This window comes from Fukomys damarensis, unplaced genomic scaffold (assembly GCF_012274545.1).
Source record: "Fukomys damarensis isolate Sample0158 unplaced genomic scaffold, DMR_v1.0_HiC HiC_scaffold_24, whole genome shotgun sequence".
Classification (NCBI taxonomy): Eukaryota; Metazoa; Chordata; class Mammalia; order Rodentia; family Bathyergidae; genus Fukomys; species Fukomys damarensis.
Window position 1 is genome coordinate 43,357,373 of NW_022900936.1, and position 12,707 is coordinate 43,370,079.

The 12,707-nt window shown below is 37.4% G+C and overlaps 1 protein-coding gene across 6 annotated transcripts in view; it reads left to right on the plus strand.

Moving 5' to 3' along the window:
• The window catches only part of St3gal6 (ST3 beta-galactoside alpha-2,3-sialyltransferase 6), a 57,379-nt gene that overhangs the window by 42,765 nt on the left and 1,907 nt on the right, over positions 1 to 12,707 (plus strand). For all 6 annotated transcript variants that reach the window (XM_019209845.2, XM_019209846.2, XM_019209847.2 and 3 more), the window contains 4 exons: positions 5,048 to 5,143; positions 9,683 to 9,869; positions 9,967 to 10,104; positions 12,521 to 12,673. In XM_019209845.2, coding sequence (XP_019065390.1) covers positions 5,048 to 5,143; positions 9,683 to 9,869; positions 9,967 to 10,104; positions 12,521 to 12,673 — 574 coding nt within the window. The remainder of the gene's footprint in view (positions 1 to 5,047; positions 5,144 to 9,682; positions 9,870 to 9,966; positions 10,105 to 12,520; positions 12,674 to 12,707) is intronic.

Sequence of the window (12,707 nt, forward strand, 5' to 3'; positions counted from 1 at the left end):
CCTCCTGAGTGCTGGGATTACAGGTGTGCACATCCTCCCCCAGCTTGGTATCAATTTATGAGAGCTGCTCTTCTTCCCTGTTCCATATTCAGTGCCCTCAAGGAGGAAGCTTAAAACCAATCATGGGGAGAGTATTTGTACTATGGGATTTGGCAAACTCTACAAACCAGTGCTTCTCCCATTTTACTGATCCTCACCAGAAATAGTTGATAAACATGTATAGCAACCACTGAGGATATCCCATTGGATAGGATTTAATCACAAGATCATACGCAGCTGGAAGTTGGATGGAAAAATATTGTCTTTATTCCAGGTGACTGTGTGTCCACCTTTAAAAACAATGAGTTCTACTATAAAGGACTAAGGAAACATAACAGCTAGCTATTTATATCAGTACCCTCCATTCATTTCTCTGGTCCCTCTTTCTTTCTGTGTTACTCAGAGGAATCTGAAGTCAATTAAGTATTATTGTGCAACAGCTGAGGTTGCTGCATCTTTTCTATATGTTGCTGCTGTTGCTCTCACAGGTTTGGATTCCTCTGTTCTTCAAAGCACAGTTGACACAAGGTTGCAGTTTTCCCTAAAGATTGAGGATATTTTAAGGGAATTGAAATATGAAAAAAGAGTACTTGGAATATGTTCATGATCCAAAATCATGAGCCTTTCTGGCTGTCCATGTGCTTCCTAGCACCATCCAGCTCTTCTCTGATCCCAGAGATGTTGCTCTTTCCTCAGTGGGAAGCACAAAACCTGAGCTCCCAGTACCCCCAAGCAGCAGCATTGCATTTTGCAAGTATGCAATATTTTTTAAAGAATGCTTCTGTCCCGCTGCATAAATGGTTATACAGTAACCTAAAGGAAACACCTGTGTCAAGTCAGTTGGAGATTCCATTGCATAAGCATCAGTGGAATGGGATTATATTGGTTACCCACCAAGTGAGGAGCATGCCCTTAGAAAACTTTTAAAAGAATTAGACCTTAGGGGACAGGGATTTAGCTCAGTGGTTCCACCACCTGCTTCTCAAGCACAAGGTCCCAAGTTCAATCCCCAGTACTAAAAAAAAAAAAAAAAAAAAAAAAAAAAAAAGAGAGAGAGAGAGACATTAGTAGTCTGTTTGCTAAAAACAGTCCTAACTTTATAAAGAATATCAATGCCTGCATTCCTACTCTATCACCCTGTTGTACATTACAGAGGAAATTAAGTGTAAGAGGAAGCTGTGAGTACATAACTGAGTCATATGTGGCAAAGGCCCAAGTACAGCACTACCTTTTTCCTACCTCTGCTGTGGTCCCATGTTAGCTAAAGTTATAAAAATTATGCTACGCATGTCATAGCAAATGGTCATATCCAATGGATTAACAATATTCAGGGCATGAGTGATTTCCTAACTTCATGAAAGCTAAAACTTAGATCAGAGAGGTCAGATTACTGGGCCATGTTGCCAGAGGTGCCAAAGTAGGGGAACCAGAACAAATATGCAGGTCTCTACTCATGATCTCCTATACAGTAGTTTAGTTGCTGCAAGTAATAGTTTCCTGATTAAGTTACTTATTACTGCCCAAATTGCATAAGTATGTGATTTCAGCTCTGCAGATTTGTGGTACCAGCTTGCAGAGTGTCCTGCTAGTGGCTGTTCTAACTGTGAATTGCCCAATCCTAGAGAGTGCCAATTCATACACAGTTATCTCACTGATGCTCCCTGTATTTGGACTGTGAACAACCTGCATACTGTATGATATGTGTGATCGAATTAGTGGCTCTCTGATGTTAGGGCTCCAGGTTAGTTTTTCTGTAGATCTTTCAATCTGACTTGCAAGATGGCTGCAGCTGCTCTAACTTTATCTTCACACATCTAAGCAGAAAAAGGTAGGTAGAAGTGTTCTACTCCCACCGTTCTTTTACGCAGGACAGAATCTCTTTCAAGAACACCTAGCGGACTCTCTTATGATGTTCTTGCCCAGAATGAGTCACATGACTATCTCTAGACCAATCATTAGCTGAGGAAATGAGCTTACAAAAGCAGGACTCTGCTACAAGGCATGTGGGGTAATAGGTATCAGGAATATGATCAGTAGAATCTGTGGTAGGTTGTTACATTGAAGATGAATGTATTTTAATGTATATGATGCTGCTGAAGGGAAAAATGAATGTCTAAAGCATTCAGAAAAGAAGACACATCATAAATCTTTTGAAATGAGCAACTCAGGTTTGTTCTCTTTGTATTAATGATGTTTACTTACATACGATAGTGTGACTTGTCTGGCTTTGCCTAATTTAATGAAAAGCATGCCTTTCACTGAGGAAAGAATAATATTTTACCACTATTATTTCAGTGGCTTTTCAGATTTTCCCTTAACAGGTGCTCAGGCATTCTGGAATTATTTTGTTTTCTGAGTGAGAAGCTTGGGGCTTGTGCATTTCTCTGTTTATTTCCAAATTAGAGTAACATTGCCTGCTTCTCCAGATACAAATTAGGAAAATGATTTCTATACACTTCAATGTAACAACCAAACTGATTTCTAAAGCACCTGTGAATAGGAAATTGGATGGGAGGATAAAGAAATAAAAATGATACTATTCTTGCCTCTAGGGACTCACACTTCACTGTACTGTATGTGCATAAAATTAGTTAACTGGTAATAATTAAATATGATGAAGGGCTGGGGATTTATCTCAGTAGTGCCACTGCCTGCCTTGCAATCATGAAGTCCCCAGTTCAATCCTCAATACCAAAAAAGAAAATGGTGAAGTTACATAGTCACCTGAGGGTAACAGAAAGTTATTCACACCTAAGGAGACAGGGGTAGCCAGGAGCCCAGGCAAGTACACAAGAATCAGTCCTTCCTGCTAATAGTCCACAGCAGAACAGTGCCACCTAAGGCATCTGGGCTCAGGTCAAAGCAACCCTGCCCATTGATTAGAAGATTGGCCTCCAGCCTTCCTTAGAGGAAGGGAGTTACACTAGGGACCATAATTACAGATACATATTCCTACCTGTCCTTTAGTTCAGGTTGTCTCATAGGAACAGCTGTTATTCCAGTTCTGCCGTCCCCAATAGTGTGTAGCCTTGCTTAGTGTTCCCAGTTGGGAGATGGAGCCAGCCTCAGGAGGTACAGTCTCTCAGTAGCATTAAACTTACCCTGAGGTTATGGAAAGCTCATGTAGGCTATGAGTGTAGGACATATACTATACATATATTATATACATATACAGTGTACTATAGAACATTCATGGGATGGATCTGGTAATAATTCCCTGAAAGAAGAGATTAGTTAGATCCTGTCTCAAAATTTAAAAAATGGTGGGGCATGTAGTTCAGTGTGAAGGGCCTGAGTTCAATCCCCAGTAATAAAGTGTGCATACACACACACACACACACACACACACACGCATGCACACACACACATTCACTCAACAGCCTCCTCTTTCAGCAGTTGCCCCATAGAGTCCTTGATAAACTTGACTTAGAATTGGATTAAAATCAAACTTGCTTATAAAAATATCTTGAATACCTTCTTAGTTAAAAGCAGACCTAATTACATACTTCAAGAAAAAAAAACACTGTGACATGTGATGTGTCTGTGATATGTTGTTTGGGGCACATTTTCTTAGGACAATACCCCCACCCCTTGCCCCACACCTCCACATCCTGAATCCCTGACACCTATGAAACTGGTAGTTCTTGGTTCTTTTGTTTTTCGTTTTTCCTGACGAAGTAAACACTGGTGTTACCCTGACTTTTGAGAGCTGACAGCCCCTAATTAGATGGGGTATTTAAATGCTAGGGTAAACTTAGGAGTATAGGAATGTGTATGCTGTTTTATCAGCCTGACTCAGGGCAGTGCTTAGATCTTTTAAATAGCTCCTGCTTTCCTAGTTTTCAATTTTTAAATATTTAACAGCATTTGTGCAATTTTGCCACTTGTTAATTTCCTAAAAGCCTTAAGGTTTTGAGTTCAGCTGCTTTGCTGATTTCATGGTTCTTAAAGAAACAGTGTTTTCTCCACACTCCCCATAAGGGCCCTGAAAGGACAACCTCAACAACCTTGTTTTGTAGTTTTACCTACTAGAAGAGAAGGCCATGGTTTATTTGGTAATTTCTCTAGGCCTAGTAAGCTGGTGGTAAGAACTAGGAGATATGAAGGGAGGGCAGGGACAAGGGGAAAAAATGAGAACCAAGACCTGTCATGTAAAGGTACAAGATCCCAACAATGAATGTAACTGTACTGTATCCCTAAAATGGACCAATAAACTCAATTAAAGCTGAAAAAAAAAGAACTAGAAGATAGATGGGCCTCAGCTATGCTTACTGAGAGCCAATATTTTGTAATTCATGGTTCTCTTCAACAGAAAGACTGCCTTCCTGTCCACCTTAAAGCTTTTTGCTAGGAAAACAGAATGAATTTTGAGTTTTTTTTTGTTTAAGCTTCAAGTACTGGTCTGGAAAGTTGACTGTGTGGAAAATTAAACCGAGGATGGGCAGGGTACAGAAACTGTCCATTTCCACACTTAGGAGATTAAAACAGAAGGCCAGAGATGGGATCTCAGAGTAATGGGTAACAGTGATGAAAAGTGTCTTTGTGTGTAACAAAACACACTTGTATTTATCAACAAATAAACTTGTGGGTAGAAGGGTCTTTTTGTACTCTAAAAGCATGGATCCAAATGCTAGTTCCACCTCTTTGGAGTGTGACTTTGAAATGTTATGTAATATTTTTCTTAATTAATTTCATTTGTATATGAAAATAACAGGCTTATCTTAATAGGTGATTATAACAATCAAGAGAGAGAATGTGTATGGGCTGCAAAGAGTTGATACTTATTAGCTAATATAATCTTACTATAGAATATTATTTATTTCTTGAATCTTGCATATTTCTAATACATACCTAGATCCATAAATTATAATAACCCTTTTTCTCTTGTGCAACAGTGAAATTTGGAATAGAGTTCCGGAAAGTAGGGATAGATTCTTGTAATCACTCATTGTGTAAAAGATTGTGTAATCACTCATTGCTTAATCTCTCTCATTGATTTGCCCAACAGTGAACCATGTAAAAAATGTGTGGTGGTTGGTAATGGAGGAGTTTTGAAGAATAAGACATTAGGAGAAAAAATTGACTCCTATGATGTAATAATAAGGTAAATATATTTCTGTTTCTTCAAAAAAAAAAGTATATTTCCCTGTTAGGACAGCTGTGTTTTAAGAGTTGCTTCAATTTGTTTATGTACTTGGTTACACAATCCCTCTCTTGGTTGTTGGCTAGCATGAGGCCTAGATTTCAGGTTACTGATTTAGAAACTATTAAATGCTCTTATTATTCCAGAAATATGTCTAGCCATAGGATAACAGTGGACAAGAACAGTTTTCCTGTTCCTTGTGGACATTCTAACATTCTAATGAAAGGATGAAAATATAATTAAATATATTAAAAAGTAATGACCGCATAGAAAATTTTTTAAAAATTATAGTGAATGAGTAATTATTTGGGAACCACTTTAAAGAGAGATTTTAAAGCTGAACCTAAGTGACCATATAGTCTCAGCAGTTTGGAGATTAGGGAGGTGCATAGTTCAAGCAGAGAGAATGTTTATTTCATGTCCTCAGGAGGATATGATCTTGAGTTTGAAAGAAGCCACAAACCCCAGTAGTGTAAGAGGAGAGCAAGGTGGGGTAAGTGTGGTAAAATTGGAAGCCTAGGTAGGCAAGGAGCAGGCTGTGCAGGATTGGAATCTTGGGTTTTAAGTGTAGCCGGACACTTCTAAAGATTTTTAAGCAGAGAATAATAAAATCTGCTTATGCTTTAAAAATATTCTAGCTTGAACATAGACAGTGGAATGTGAGAGATAAGGGATGCAAATGAAGCATCCTTTTAAATCGCTGTATTCATCTAGGAGATGATGGTAGCTTGAGAGAGGATTGTCATGGGCGAGAAGCAGGTGCGTGGACAGACGAGATATAGACGTAATCAAAATTTGATTAGGATTTGTTTTATTAGATATGAGGAATAATTGGAATAAAGGAACCAATGATGCCTTCTACTCTGTTATTAGCTTGAGATTGGCCGGAAAATGGTGTAATTTATTAAGCTTGGGAAGACGTCTAGGAGTAAAGAGGAAAAATGAGATTTCTATATTAATATTTTAGATTTGAGGTGCTTAAGAGATATGTACTGGATAAGTTAAGTAGGTAGTTGGATAAAATTTTGAGCAGCCTATGAGCTGTACATATTTCAACCATGGATCTGCTAATGTTCCCCAGGAAGAAATAGACAGAGACGTGAGGGCGCAGGACAGAGGTTTGGAGCTCAATACTTGGAAGCTGAACAAAGAAAAACAGAATGAACAAAAGAGATGGAGAGTCTAGTGGTAGGAAAAAATTCAGGAGAAGGTGATCATAGAATCCAAGATAGCAAAGTGTTCCAAGACAGAGAGAAGGATTAATTGGGTCCAAAATGTAATGAGAAGTCACTAGACAAAGATAGAGAAGGGACACCAGATTGTCAATAGCTTAAAGCTATTTTACTCTGAACAAAGCAAGCTTTAGGTGTCCTATGACAAGAATGAGAGAGAAGATAAGAAGAGAGGATGGGATGTGGAGGAAGTGGAGAAACCAGTTAAGTCTTTTGAGAAATTTAGCTCAGAAAAGGAGTTAAATAATGAGCTGGTAGTTGGAGATTATTATAGAAACAAAGAAGGATTTACTTCATTTTGTTTTATGAAGATAGGAGATGCTAGAGCATATTGTTCAACATGAAAGTAGCAAAAGAGATTGATATGATAAAGAGAGAAAGTTGGATCCAAATGTAGTTTTTTTTTTTTTCAGGGGGGTTGTTTATTTTTGGTAATGGGAGTTGAATGGCCTTCACACTGAGTTACGTCTCAGACCTTTTTTTGGTTTTTTTTTTTTGTTGTTGTTGTTGTTGTTGTTTGTTTTGAGAAAGGGTCGCTTTAAGTCACTAAGTTCCCCAGGTTGGGCTGCAACTTGCCAACCACCTGCTTCAGCATCCCAGACTGCTGGGATTACATACTGTACCACCATGCCCAGCAGGAGTGATTAATATCTTTTAATGGGAAGAAAAGACCAGACTGTGGTTACAGCTACTAATACTCCTTTAGATGTAGTGGTAGGAAAATGAAGATGTTTGTATTTTCTCAATGAAAGGATTAGGTAAGGTCATCATTGGGCCTAAGTGTGTTGTGTTAAGAAGAGCTATGAATACCCTTCTGTAGGAAAGCTAGCACACTGGGGCAACATATTAGGGTGACCTGGCATGTTTGAGGGTTTTGCTGGGCTAAAAACTGGTTTCTACATGGCAAGGTCACCTTATTTCTTATAATCCATTTTGAGGAAGTGGGGATAATTTATTTACAAAATATACTTGAAAGCATTCACAAATTTCTGTACCTATAAATGTCTAAATCTGGTCATTTAACACAGTGATGACAAACCTTTTAGAGCTTTCAATAACAAACCACCTGCTGTAGCATGTATGCTGTAGGTTTGCTACCACTGTTTTAGAGCCTTGTTAGGAAAACACTACTTTCACGTTTTGAAAGTCATTTCAAGTGTTGAGAGTGTCTGGTATTACACAGAGTCAGTGACAAAGGGTAAAACAGTATTTATTCTCCTAAGGAACACTGTTTTGGAAACAAGGCATTCCTTTTTTTTTTTTAAACAGCATGACTGTAGTATGTACATAAATAGTGCATGTCTAACCTTGGCTCTGAGAACACACAAACCTAACAATAGATCCTTGTAATTCTTTGATTTCCCCCTAGCAAAAGATCTTCATCTTGTTGTGCTCTAGTGTAATACAGCAATTTTATATGGTTACTTCATTTCAGAGCACAATTTTGATGGGTCTTTAGGTCCATTCTAAATTATTCTTCTTACCTGTCCCTTAGATATATGTCCATGTGTAACAAGATTGTGAGAAATAACTTTCTTTCTGGACTTCAGGCCTCTTAATTATAAATTGAAGGTTTATTTGGTTGTCCTCCAAGGTCTCTTTTTTAACTCTGGTATTTTGTGGTTCTGTGTTCCCATTTCTTATTGTAGTCTTCAGTTTTCCTAGAAGTAAAACTGAATTATAATTTCCCCCATCATTAGTTTTCTAGTACAAATTAATGTTTCTCCTTTGGTCAAACAGATATTTTATGAAAAGAAAATACTTCATACACCATTATGTGTAAGAGGTTGGTCAACTACTATGTGGCTTCAGAACACAGAATAAATGGCTATTTTTTTCCATTAAGTTTATTGGTACATTTTAGGTACACAGTACAGTTACATTCATCACTGAGATCTTATACCTTTACATGTTGTATCTTTGCTCTTATTTTTTCCCCATTCCCCTGCCCTCCCTTCACCCCTTCCTCCCTTCCCTATTTACAAAGACTTTGTTTCCATGTTTTCCCTTTTCTCATATTTTTTCTTTTCCCTGCTTTCCTTTCCACTACCCCTCCCACTTCCCCTACTCCTTTAGACATTTTCTACCTGTTTCACAATATCAATTATACATTTTAATCCTTATTTACACTTTTAGTTTTACATAGCAGAGAAATGATTTAGTATTTACACATGTGAGTCCTATTAATTTCACTTGAGTATGTCCTCAATATGCATCCACTTAGCTATAATGTCTCTAGTTTCTTGTTCTTTACGGCTGAGTATTACTCCGTTTTATTAAAAAAAAAAAAAACAATGTTATCTTCTATATCCAGTCTCCAGTTGATGGGCAATTGAGCTGTTTCCAAGTTTTAGCTATTACACTGTGCTGCTATAAACATGGGTATGCATATATCACTGTGGTATGATTCTTTTAATTCTTTTGGGAAGATACCTAGCAGGGGAATAGCTGGGTCAAATGGGACTTCTAAACCTACTTGTTTGAGGTATCTCCACACTGATTTCCACAGTGGTTGCATCAGTCTGCACTCCCCGCAACAAGGAAGAAGGGTTCCTTTCTCCCACAACCCTACCATCATTTGTTATTGGTTGATTTCATGGTAGCAGCCATTCTTTTGGGGGTGAAGTGGAATCTGTGTTGTTTTCCTCTTTATCTCTCAAATGACCAGTGATGTTGAACATGTTTTCATATGTTTATTTGATGCTTTTACTTGTTTGTCTGAGAAATTACTGTTCATTTTAGATTACACATTTTTTAATTGGGTCTTTATATTTGGCGGGCCTGTTTTTTTTTTTTTTTTTTTTTTTTTTTTTTTTTTTTTTTTTTTTAGTTCTTTATATTCCAGATAGTAGATATTTGTCTGAGGAACAGCTGGTAAAAATTTTTTCTCATGTCGTAGGTTATCTCTTTGCTCTGTTGGTGGTTTCTCTTGCAGTGCAGAAGCTTATTTAATAAGATGAGATCCCAGTTGTTGATTTTTTGTGCTAGTTCCTGTGCTACTGAGGATTTGTTCATAAAGTCTTTTCCTATGCCAATGTCATCGAGAGTTCTACCTAACTTATCTTCCAGCAAGTTTAGTGTTTCTGTTTTAATATTTAGATCTTTAATCCACTTGGATTTTAGTTTAGTGCATGGTGAGAGATAGGGGTCTAGTTTTAATCTTTGGCAAGTTGGGCTATTTGTGTAATTCTGAAACCACTGAAATTTTTGAAGGAAATGGCTCATGCTTCACTTGGTCTACATATCTTGCATGTTTTACTACCCACAGAATGAATAATGGTCCTGTTTTAGGACATGAAGAGGAAGTTGGGAGAAGGACAACCTTCCGACTTTTTTATCCAGAATCTGTTTTTTCAGATCCCAGTTACAACGATCCAAATACTACGGCGATACTCACTGTTTTTAAGCCACTTGACTTAAAGTGGCTGGTGGAATTGTTGACTGGTGGCAAAATAGTAAGTTGGCAAAGTTGATCTGCCTTTAGATTACCTTCAGTATTTTTTCCTTTAAAACATAAAAGACAACCATAACTTTCTATATTCTTTATTTCAGAATACTAATGGTTTTTGGAAGAAACCAGCCTTAAACTTGATCTATAAACCCCATCAAATCAGAATATTAGATCCTTTCATTATCAGGACAGCAGCTTATGATCTGCTTCATTTTCCAAAAGTGTTTCCCAAAAATCAGGTATGTATGTATCTTGTCATGGTTTAAAACTAAAGATCTGGCTGAGGTAAGAGAGAGTGTCTTTGGAGCTTTCAAAACCTATTAAAGAATCTTGGCTTATGATGTAGTATCTGAGGGCTACATCTGAGTTATGTAAAATTAGATGTGGCTGTTATCTTTCATGTTTTTCATGTTGTGAGGAAAACCACCTTCAGCAGAGGGATTTTTGCCCTTGTGCAGCCTTCATGGGGTCTCTTTCTTTATGTCCAAGTGGCTCATCTCTTATAAACTCATTTTAAGTGTTATATGAGCAGAATCAGGCTATGTGCGCTGGTGGGTAGGTTTGTTTTCAGGGCAGCAGGACAGATTTTGAGGCAAGTGCATAGGTTTTAGGCTAAGGAAAACTGTCTGAAGCATTCTGTATTAGGAAGCTTTGTATTACTACAATTAAATACTGAGGACAGCCTTCTTAAGAGGAAAAATTTGTTTAGTTTCAGTTTTGGAATTAAAGTCCAAGATTGAAAGGCTCCATGCTTTGGGCTTCTGGTTATGATAGCACATCCTTATGCATGTCATAGTGAGTGCTCACATTTCAAACCTGAAAACAGAAAGAGGAAGTCAGCTGAGTCCCACAATCTCTTTTGAGGGTAAACCTCCTAATAGTACCACCCTGAAGACCCAGCTTTTATATATGGATCTTTGGGGGTACACTTCCAAAAAACAGCACACTCTGTTAAAAGTATCACAAAGAAGGCCAAAGGAATAATGAAACCAATAAGGTGGTCTAAAAATATTTCTGTAGGTAGAAAGAAAGGCTGGCATTAAATTCTCAAGAAGTCAGCAAAAGTTGGAAGATGACATAGAATCAAAGAAATTTGTTTCATTTTTGTGTGAAGAAACTGATTCAGGAGGAAAATTTTTATGGCAAGGGGAGAAAGTGGAAAGTAGAAATAAAGCTGATGAGAAGAGATGGCTAGTATATATAAATTAGTGAAGGGATTGACCATAGGCATAAACAAGGATATCTCACCCATTAAGAGGAGGGAACACTGTAAATATGGGTGGAGGTGCTTGTAAGATGGTAGATTTGTAGTTGGGAAAGTAACATAGTTCTTTTTTGACTGCTTTCATTTTCATAGAAAAGTAAGGATTGAGTTGTCAATTTAAAATAGGAAGACCAAGGCATTTAGAGGCTAGAAAATTATAAAATTTCCATGGTGGAGAGTAGGAATGGAAATCTGTCAGGCAAGTGGAACTTTTGGCTGGACATAGAGTGCCCACCATATGTTTACCATTTGACCAGGCAGACATATTTTTCTCTTTGTGTATTCTGCTGCGTAGTTGTAGGTACAGTATGATTGGGAAATTAAGTTTCAACAGGTTTAAAGATCTGTCTGGTTAGAAAGGCTCTTCTATGGGTGTCAGGTGCAAAACTGAAGATGAACATAGGGGTTCTTTGTAAGTATGGGCAAAGGACTCTGAGGTGTGAAGAAATGAAAGGCCTAAAGAGGGGCAAGGAGAAGGAAAAAGCGATGGGATCAGTTGTTCTCTAGTAGATGCCAAGGAATTGTGGTGGAGTTTTTGTGGGGGGGATAAAGGAAAGATTATGGGGAAGCTGAAGGCTGTCAGGCTCTTAGTGAAGATTGCCTCTTGAAGTTCACTTGATTTTATTGTGCTGCTCCCCTTTAAAATCATAAATAATTGTGAATTTCTATGGGATCCTTGAATTGTTAACAAGCTTGAGATAGCTTTTGTCTTTGAACGGTATCTTAATGAGAATTAACAATTTCGCATTCCAAGAACGTTCTGTCACATACCTATTATATGGGTTTTCAAGATATATAAAAGGGAAAAGGGATGCTTGTCTTTTTAGTCTTTTCTAGAGCTAAATTATTACGAGAATAAAATTAGGTATCTAAGGCTTATACAAAGCTTTCTTTTGTAATCATGCTGCTATCTATTACCAATTAGATTCAGTTGTCCTTGTATTTTATACATCTCAAACGTCCCAGGCTTTGCTTTTCCATAAAGTGCCCAATTCATGTTTTTTAAAAATATTGCAGCAGTACTCTCTTCCTTAAGTCTCCTCCCTCTTTCTTTTTTTCAGCACTAGGCTTTGAACCTAGGACCATGCAAGTTCTAGGCAGTGCTGGACCACTGAGCTCTATCATCAGTTTTTTCTTTTAATGATTCTCCCCTGAACTAATATTTCAGCTAAGTTTTATTTGAAAAGAATTTCTAAGATTTCATTTACAGTTTATATGTTTTTCAGTGTTAGGTATACCATTTGGAGCTTTGAGTCTTGGAATATGAGAGTTTAAATATTTTTCATTTGCTTAACTATTCAGAAATTATTTTATAAAACTAGGCCACTCAAATGTTTGGAAACAAGTAATTCACTTGGACTTTTTTAAAAAAATTTTTATTTCCCCTCCAGAAACCCAAACACCCAACAACAGGAATTATTGCCATCACATTGGCATTCCATATATGCCATGAAGTTCACTTAGCTGGTTTTAAATACAACTTTTCTGACCTCAAGAGTCCTTTGCATTACTATGGGAATTCCACCATGTCTTTGATGAATAAGGTAATTATGCATACCACTTAATGTTATATATATA